General features: G+C 37.6%; 1 protein-coding gene across 1 annotated transcript; it reads right to left on the reverse strand.

Annotated features, from left to right (window-relative positions):
• Positions 1 to 2,160: 2,160 nt before the first annotated feature.
• On the reverse strand, positions 2,161 to 9,227 carry LOC148360824 (UPF0575 protein C19orf67 homolog). Its single transcript, XM_088343055.1, has 7 exons — positions 8,810 to 9,227; positions 8,100 to 8,244; positions 7,912 to 8,035; positions 5,812 to 5,921; positions 4,658 to 4,843; positions 4,447 to 4,584; positions 2,161 to 2,635 (listed from the first exon to the last, which is right to left on the reverse strand). Exons 1-7 carry the CDS (start codon positions 8,907 to 8,909, stop codon positions 2,467 to 2,469), a joined length of 972 nt encoding a protein of 323 aa, XP_088199181.1. The 5' UTR covers positions 8,910 to 9,227; the 3' UTR covers positions 2,161 to 2,466.
• Between the last annotated feature and the right edge of the window lie 1,080 nt (positions 9,228 to 10,307).

The raw sequence follows: 10,307 nt of genomic DNA on the forward strand, positions 1-10,307 counted from the left end.
AGAGCAGTATAAATGCAAATGCATACCCCTTTGAAGTCTTTGTCGCATCGCCTCCCATGAACATGACATTTTTAAGCGGCGGTGTGTGATATTTAGCGCCTCCTGGTGGTACAAAACTATTTATTTGAATACAGTACTTGGATAATATACTTGAACTATCGCGTCAATGTTGATTTTTATTTTTATTTTTTTTTTAAAAAAAGGTATTTCTTTTACACAGTGGAATCCCAAGTTAGGTCGCTGCTATGTTTGTCCGGCATGCTGCCACCACACTGAGCTCTGTGGCACCAGTTAAGGTGCCATCTAGTGGTCAAATATTACACACTGGGGCTTTAAGTGTTGGTACTCTGACTGAAACCACAGATTGAGAACAGGAATGGAAGGAGCAGTACAAAATATAATTTTAATGCGGGAAGTTTCAAGAACATCGGAGAAACCTCTATTACGGCTTGTTGAAACTCACTGAGTATGGTGAGTCAGCTGCTGGGCCATTAAGCAGAAGTACAACTTGGGCCAGAAATGAGTTGAATTGAATTATCTTTGTGGTTGTGAAACAACATTGTATGCAACGGGATTAAACATGGCACTCCAGGGTAAGACATGTACAATAATTAAGACTTTGAATATAAACACAGCCCAAAAGATCATTGGCTGCTCTGTCCAGTCTAGAGAACATTGCTGGCTTGCAACACTGTAGCGGAGGCATTAACATTAAAGAAAAGTCCCACCCCAGCCACCCTCTTTGACTTGTTGCCCTTTGGTATGTGCTACAGGTCCCTCAAAACTAAGACAAACAGGCTGAGACCTCTTCTTCCCTGGGCCATCACCATCCTAGACAAACGCGACTTTAGTTTTTTTCACTTTAGTTGTTTGCATGAAACTGTACTAATCTATACCTAGTGTAATATATTGGTTTTATAAATTGCTGCTGTTAAATGTTGTTGCACTTATTTTCATTGCACATTTTATATTTTGCCTATTGATCCTGATATTGCCTCATCTTTTTCCTCAATGTTTTATTCTGGAGTGTCATGTCGAATCTTCCATACAAACGGCGCTAAACGGGAACAAAAAGTAGCTCTTAGCTCAAACGGTTGATGGACCCCTAGTTGCTGTTTTACATTTAGAAACTCGTGATTAACAATACTGTACTCATTCTAAAGCCTCAGTGTGTATTTTGTAGCAGCCACGAGTTGTTTAGAACCTCATTCATTTCAATGAAATATTGTTTCAAATGAGCAAAAACATGATTTTTCTTAAAACAAACTATGAGGTATTTGTATTACTTCACTTGAGATGCCATTTGAAGAAGTTGACATGTTTGGATATCGTTTTAACAAGGAAGTTCTGAATGATGATTTTTGTGAAAGTAGCTTATGCTTTTAGCACTTGCAGTCCACTTACCTTCAAAATGTGAGCCCTACATGTGACTCCCTTGATTAAGGCGGCAACTTATTTTGCCCTAGTTTCATTTTCCTGCCACTCATCCTAGGCACTTGGCTGTTCCTGCTTCGTACTCTAGTGCCAATAATCACACAAGCAAACGTCGCTGAGGTCCGTGATTCAGGGTTCTGATGCTTAAGCTATCTCTTACTGGCGTTTTCGATAGCTTCTCCCGTTAGTTGCTAAAGATCAGATGAGAAATGTTATTTTCATTGTCAAAGAACAACTTAATTTGGAGCATTCAGTCATCCATTCACAGTTCAAAGAAAATGCAGGGATCCATAAATATTCAGAATATAGATTAAAAACCCAGCATCCATGGATAAAAGTAGAAGTGCAGACATGGAACTATAAAGTTACCCAACTTCAGCAATTCACTCTTCAGCTGCTCCGGGTGGATCCGGCTCCCTCGGATCGACACGAAAGCTGGTGTCGATGTCATTTTGGTTGCACGACACAATGCAGCAAACATCTAATGGTCAAATACTTTCCTTTTTAAAATTTATTTTTGAAGTGAGTGGACTAATCCACAGCTGAGTATTTTATCACTCTTTAAAAAGAATGGGTATAAATGAGCCATGGTTTTCAGTTTAGTCTAAAAAAAATGGCAAGGTTGATTTTTTTTCTTTTAAATTGTGTAGGTCATATGCACCAAACTTAAAAAATCTCAAAACAAAATAACGCAAGAAATGCTTTTAATAAGAACTGCAGCTAAAACACACACATATAAAAATACAGAAAATTGAGTTTAAAAACCTATAAAAAATTTTCCTTTGTAAGAACCACATTGTCAAACACTGTGAATCCTGAACATGCATTTAACAATAGGCGGCGACATTGTTTATAATGACCCAAAATAAGTTAAAGGTGGGACGTCAATGCGTCCGAGCGAGGAAAGTCATGTACAAACGGCATATTCTACACCAACAGTCAAGTATGAGGTATAAGATCAATTTATAGAACAGCTACAAAACGAGCTCTGCTATTCTTAAGAGATTGTGATAGCCTCTTACGTCACGCTTATTAAACATATCGTGAAACTTCGGAATCTACCTCCAACAACGGAGATGATCGGCTCTCCTGGGACGTGAGAAACTCCAGCAGGAGGTCTGTGGCGCTCCGACTAGATGGCTCTTGTGTACCCAATGACAACAACTTCTGGAAAGTTCCGTCTGGTACGTCTCTAAGCACCCTGAAGAAAACAAGTTCAATGGTTAAAAACTTTTTTTTTTTTTTTTTTAAATGACCCTAAAGTGGGATGCAAAACATGTATTGGTTCTGGCTTGCTCAGTATAACAGAGCAAATTCTTGAATTTTAAATGTTGCAGTTTCAAGGATTGAAAAATTTATATTTTGGGTGAATTGCTTGTAAACACTCAAAATTATTGCCATATTTTACAACAACTCTGCTTAAAAATGACGCCAACACTGCTCTCTGATTGCTCTGTTTTGTCATTGCATGTCTTCTTCCTATGTGATTAACGGCAGCTGGCATTAGTTTGTAAGGCATTGTCCTATGAAGAGTCATTGCCCCCTGGGTGTTGTGCCCAAGATGTGAGGTACATGCTACACCTAAACGGAGCACTATGAAATGTGTAATAGTGCAAGGATTACATATAAATAATAGAAAAACGTTTTCAAGTGGTAAATTGTAATGGGAAGAACTTCCTGCAACTGAAAATGTAAGCCATATACCATAACTTTAATTTCTCCCCTTATAGGTAATGGGTGGTTTCAAAAACAAATTTATTTGCTATTTATTAAAAAAAAAAATTCAAATGTCCTAATTAAATGCACACAGATTATAAATAGGCTATAGTTGTGGCTCTTCATAATTCATGGTTCACACAGCATTGTGTACACTCAAATAGCATAAATGTCATTTTTTAATGTTGAATTGGGCATTTTTATATATTTTATTGTTTTATACCATGTTTTATTATTCATATAAACACATTTTTTTAATGTGTATCAAATGTAGTGCTTAAAAACTGGGTATAGGGACACGTTTATAGTCGAGTAAACACTCAAAATAAGGAGAAAAGACCATAATGAAGGAGAACAGGAAAGCACTGTACAAAAATCCTCACCAGGCCAAATATTCAAATCTGTTCTAAAAGCTCTCCCTTAAGCCTTTTTTTTATTAAATCCCTTTGGGAACAAAAACCAGATCCGCACTTAAGGTGTGTGGTTATCATCGTGAAAATGTAAACAGTGTGTATTAGTCAAAATAACACAGTGTGGTATAACAATTAAAAATAACAAATTGCTCCTATTTCAAACTGAATACATGTATCACACAATAATATATTACGTTGTTTGTTTCAGAATCAATCTGATAAAATGGTTGATTCATAAACAAATGTAAAATGTAAATCCAGGGTTCGTACGGGTTCTTGAATTCCTTTAAATGCTCGAATTTTAATGTGTTTTCAAGAACTGAAAATTGCTATAATTTTAGGTAACGTGCTTGAGACTGTTGCCATGCTCTCGAATGGCTGTACTTTGCCATTGTATTTTGTCTCATGATCAACGGCAGTTGGTATTAGTTTGTACAACATTGTCCTATGAAGCGTCATATAATGGACCATGCAAAACAATTAAGGTGATGTTTACCAGTGGTAAATTTTAGTGGGAAAACCCTGCAACTGAAAATGTAAGATACATATTATTGTCATTTATTTTACCCTGATGGTGTTGTGCATTATTTTTATTTGTCACATGGGCTAAGTCGCTGATTCCTAGATGTTTCCTATAGCATCACATATCCATGGCCTGGATTCTTTTTATTGCGTGGTCTATAGCCAGACTGCCAAAAAACATGGCAACTATTTTAAGCATTTTCAAGCACTTCACCAAAAATCTTAGCATTTTCCTGACTTTGAAAACAAATTTGAGGATTTCAAGCACCCGTATGAACCCTAGTTAAAACACTCGCTGCGTTTTGACATAACTGTTATGATGCAGCAATTTTGTAATTCTGGTTGGATGGGAGTACATTACCAGTCAAAGATGTCCTCAGTACACGGGTCAGGCATCACCTGTACCCATTCACCGATGTACCACATCCGCATCACCGTGGCATCCGATTTATCACTGTCTGTGTTTATTTTGTGGATATCCTCGTAGCATAGATGGTAACTGGATGAGAAGGGGAAACAACCATTCATAATCAAATCAAATTTCATTAAGTATAGACAACAATGAGACTTACTACTTTGGCTCAGGTGTGTGCGCTTCGTTTCCCGGGCTACCGAGCGGCTTTACGTTCCAGTACATGCGTTTAAAAATGCCAGTGTTGACCCTGGCCAAGTACGGCATTGGTTTGCAGTAGCGGAACGCGCTGACACGAAGTCTCGGCTGGTCCAGATCGAAGCGGCCGATGAAAAAGTAGGATATGCTGGAAGAAAGATGAGTGAGTTTTTCCAAGGCTGATACCGATTATTAGTATTAAAGAGGAGGCCAATGACCAATATTTGGAGCCGATTTTCATTTGCTGTAAAAGTTGAAAGATGTTGAAGAAAATATTAATGCAAAAAAAAAAAATATTTGTTTTGAATATAAATAAAACATCAAAAGCTAGCTGAAAATCTGAATAATTTCGGTTATTCGTGTAAGTTGTGTGGAATTCCGTCACTTAAACCAAAATCTAACAGTGCAGGAAATACACTAACTGTCAAGCAGAAACTCGTATGAAGGTACATACAAAAACTGAAATATCACTGATTTTTTTTTAAATATATATAAATAAAATTGTCAATACAGCCAACATAGCTTAAAATTACTTAAACCAAAAAGTGCATTGAATCTACAACAGCGCTCGCAAATTGAAAACCGTTATGGTAAAGGCTAATCACTCAGTCTTCCACTTTCTCATGCTTTTTCTACTCTCCATATCACAAACATCCTCGCTTGATTGGCGAACTAACGTTATGTGAGAGCTAATAGATCAGTCTTCACATGTATGTGCTGCCTTAAGACAAACACTTATTGTACTATCTCTTAATCACACACACGCTCTCTACCACACTTTTTAAAAATCTCAATATTATTATTAGTCTTAATCCACAGGCATGTAGGCACTCGGGAGCAAGGCGGCCACTGTTTACTCCGCTCTTACGTTATTTTTAAGTGGCTCCGCCGCCAGTTGCTTAGCCAATCAGAATGCCCGGGGCGGGTAGATTCTGAAAAGGGAGGGGAGAAAGAGAGAGGCTCTGCTGCATCTGAGCCTAAAAAACCCAGTTTAATATATATCTAATTGGCCCATCGAAACACGCCGATACCGATATCTGTCGAATTCCCAAATATCGATGCCGATAATCGACCCACCTGATTACCTGTCAACATCTACTTTGCATATGCACTTACCCGTTGGGATTGGTCTCATCCAATGAGAGGATTTTGAAGCTAGCGTAAGTCAGCACCAGCTGTTCCAGGGCATCGCAGAGCTGCTGAGAGAACTCCAGCAGCTGTCCACGCTACACAAAAACACACACACGCGAACAGTATGTACCCCGTGGTTATCAACCCTTTTTATAAGTGTATTCCTTGTTAAATGAATTTTCAGCCAAATATAACTAACCAGCTCAAAGAGTGATTGTTGTAAACGTATTAATAATCATGATATCAAAGGTTCATAGATAATATAATATTCCACTTTATAGTATTATTTTAATAGTAGTCTTTTATGTGTAAGAAATAGCTATGACCCCCCGAAAACAAATTTAAAAAAATTGGGTATGCTGCCAAACTCGACTTACAAAGTTGAGAAAAGAATAACTGTAATCTCTGTAATGCACTTGCGTGGCCGTGATCGCATATGGGGCGAGCGGGGAGTATACCTTCCAGAAATGAACTGCAGCCATGATCAATTATCCCTAAGCCCATTTGATCATTTACTATAAATGGAAAGATGAGTTTCTAAACATGCTTGCAGCAATAATTGACCAAGAAGAATGAACCATGGCCGCAGAGGTGCTGGTCAATTCAGGCGGAAGCGGCGGGAAAAACAAGCTGCCATGTGTGACACAAATTTGCATTCTTGGCTCCCGCTCTCAGCAATAGTCAGCTGGGCATAATGGATCACGGTCCAAATAATGCAGTTCATTTTAGCGGGCTCCATTTAAAAGTAAATTCTGCTGGTCCACACTAACAGCAATACAGGTATAGGATTGGGGATAATGGGTCAAGGTTGCACAAGTGCAGTTCATTTTAGAACGAAATACAGTATCGGCAGAAAAAAAAGGGCTGTACTTATTTGTGTAGAACATGCACCCCTAATTTCTTTTTAATTAAAAATCGGTACAAAGTTTCCCCTGTTGTGCTTTTCTGCGTTTATATTATTCAGGACAACTCTCTGTTCCCTCCATTTTCTAACATTCGTCTATGGTCCTGTGAATGAAAATCGTGTTATAATGAGAGTAAATCCAATGAGCGATACACATAAATAAATGCAGTATTCCGGCCCGCACGAACGACACAGATCAGTCAAACGCACCACCCGAAACGCCTAATTCACTTTGGAAAATCACTCAAAAAGCCCCCTCCCAACCCCAAAACATTTTTTCCTCAGATCTAGACAATTGACATAGGTCACCCTTATTGACTTCACAACGGTGAATTTCTCCTAAAAGATTTGAATGACTGAATACAGTGGTACCTACAACTTACGAATTTGTTGTGGGAGTATCTTTGTAACCTGAAACATTTTTAACTAAAGACTCCTTTTGAATGGAAATGCGCTAATCTGTTCCAAGCCCCGCAAAAGTCTTATCTATTTTTTAATAAATCATCAAAGAGTATTATAACCTGAAACAAATGCATATTAAAATTAATCACGTAAAAGAACAGAGAATAAAGACAATAATAAAATACTCACTTAACTGGCCTATTGTTTACTGGTCCTCAGCAGGGTTTTTTGCCTCATGTTTTTTTAAAAACTGGCCCAATGACATGCAGCTTTTGCCAGCTTTTGCCAATCCATCGGAAATGCCCCAGGCAGACGTCCTCATAATGAGCGATTGCCCGACCTGTCAACACTTTTTCTGGGTGATTCCTTTCCACAAATTCTGGGACTTAATGGAATTTTGCCAAAATGTCTTTCATTTGAGCAGATGGAATAATGACTGCCTCCTCCTCCTTGTCTCTGAACTCCTCCTGCACAATGTGTATTTTCATATATTTTAACTATCGCTTTCTTTGTTTTGATGGCCAGAAAAGTTATTTTATTACTATGTTGTTTCTTTAAGATCACCAGGTTGTAATTACTGTAAGTAGGGTTAGAGGGAATACCACTAAAACATCATGCCAGTAAAAAATCAAAACCGCCTTGAAAATCCCTATTTTCAGAACCTGTCTGTGAGTTACTCAGGTGTTCTTAGGGGGCTATCTCGTGACCCCTGCACTATAATATCCTGTATATTCGATTCGTAAGCACGCTCATTCCGTTTGCAAAGCTTAGTTTGGTACCATTCTATCATTCTCCAACATCTTGTTCCGGGCAGTAGATTCCAGGAAGCTAAAGTAAGGCCGACACGCGTGGATGAATCTCCTTAAGACATCCGCCCAAATTCCGTTGAGTCTTTTCGATGTGCTGCAAAGAAAACACTCCGTATTCACTGTCTTTTTTTCTTCCCATGTATGAAAATAACTTTTACCGTTGCACGCGTTTTCTTTCCAGGTTTTCTGCTTCACTGAAAGAAATCTGGACCTTTTTCCTCATGGACCGCAGGTTCCAATTCAATCTTGTTGATGGCACGGGGCATCTTTGGAGCGAGTGGTCACTAGTGGGCGCCACAGCCCCTGTAATGAATATTTCAATGCGGTTTGTTTTATACTTGAAAACGTATAACAATTGTGTACACACACACACATATATATATATATATATATATATATATATATATATATATATACATTGTTTGTGTTCTTTGTGAATAAACTTGTTTACATACATTATTTTTGGTTTTGAACTACAAAAGCAGTCTTGCTGAGAATATATGAGCCGCGTTGTAAGTTTTATCACTTAATAAGGGGGGCAATTGGCTGAGGTTGACGGGCCTGTTGTTTCGTAATATAACTTTATATAATGTTGATTCATTATCCTGGATTTTTACAAGTGAGAATGGCGGCAATTGCTTCAAAACACTCATTTAAAAAACTTATATTTGGTTATAGGCAGTGCACTATTATTTAACGCATGTAAGAGATGTTCTATTTAACATTATGGCTGAATAATTAAGGTCACACACTAATTAATTCATCACAATATGTCCTCAATTTTTATCGAATTATCGATATTGTTGCAAGGATGTTAATGGAAAACTTAACGAAAAAGGGTGATTGCTATTCATTATTGCGCACTTACCGGAGGGCCCCGCTTGAAGTTGAGTCAATTCTTCGGACAGGGTTTCCTCTTGCATGGGTTCGGTGTCTTTTTTGTAAGCGTCTATTTTGTTTGTGGACATTTTGATCACGATTTTTGAGTGTCGTGTTGAGTTTCTGATAGAAAAATAATACTAAAAAAATATCCCATAACGAAGCAGTGGGCGGGGCTTCTTGCCCTGTGGCAATGGCTAAGCTAAAGGCTAAATGTTTCCGAAGTCTAGTCGAGCTAACTGACCAAAACGGGAAACTGGTAATACAAACGTTTCACTACTATATTCATCATATATTTTTATGTCTATTGTTTTACTAGAAACTATCAAAGTGCCCCAAAAGCTATTTCTGAAATAACAAATCGATGCTAGCTACAATTAGCGGATGAGGTCATCAGTGTAACAAGGGTGAAAGTTCAAAGGTGATAAATGACATAATTACGGAAAACCCCCCCAAAAATATATACAGGACATAACTAAGCTTTTATATTATTTGTGGCTATAAATGAATTGGGGCAGAAAGGTATAATCGTGTTATTTATCATTAACGTTGTATTGCTTATCCAAATCAAAATGTATTTATTGTTCAGACACGGAAATGTAAATCAATTTCTGTTCATTCAATGTACAATAAGATAACACATAAAGTTCCGCCGCCTCAGCAAAAACATATATATATATGTTTTCAAACTGAAAATTAATATTACTTCAAATCCAGATTTCTTGTGAATGTTGTCATGAGAAAAAAAAAAGTATTTCAATTTTTGGGGGTCTTTTAAATTTTATGTTTTGCATTTTTAGACGTTGGTAAATATGGCAACAATTTAAAACATCACAAAAAATGGAAATATGTCTTTCTCAAACGACAGCCAATTGCCATGATTACGAATGTCATCATATTACAATTTTATTGCCCTTATTTGTTGATCCCTGTTGGCAAGTTCTTTTTATGTTTTGTTCTTTCAGTAGTAATTATTTTTGTGTCACATAACATTGTGTTGGGAAATATTACATGAAGATGTGTTTTTATTTGTATCTGCCACCACCCAGTAGTTTTTTGTTTGTAAATGTACACCTTAGGCCTAATATAAACATAACACAATAAAACAGAATTGTTGTTGATCTCAAAATTTTGACGGCATTTCCCCTTAAGTTTCGCTGTGAAAATGCTGGTCTACTTGTGATCCCAAGGGCCAAGAAGAGATCTGCAGGTTCGAGAGCTTTCTCTATTTCAGCCCTGGTGCTGTGGAATGCTCTGTCCCCTTAAGATTCGATCTGCAACCTCAGTGGAACAGTTTAAATCTAGGCCTTAAAGGCACTTATACTCTATTAGCTTATGAATGACCTATATTTCATGTTGACAATAACTGTGACATGTTTGTTCATGCTACATCCATTGCAGCCTGGTTATCCTGGAAGAGGGGGAGGGGGTGTTTAACTTTTGTGCAGTCTCTTCTCAAGATTCCATGTTCCTCATGTTGAGGTTTT

Source organism: Urocampus carinirostris, chromosome 8, assembly GCF_059441175.1.
Source record: "Urocampus carinirostris isolate Australia breed hairy pipefish chromosome 8, RoL_Ucar_1.0, whole genome shotgun sequence".
NCBI lineage: Eukaryota > Metazoa > Chordata > Actinopteri > Syngnathiformes > Syngnathidae > Urocampus > Urocampus carinirostris.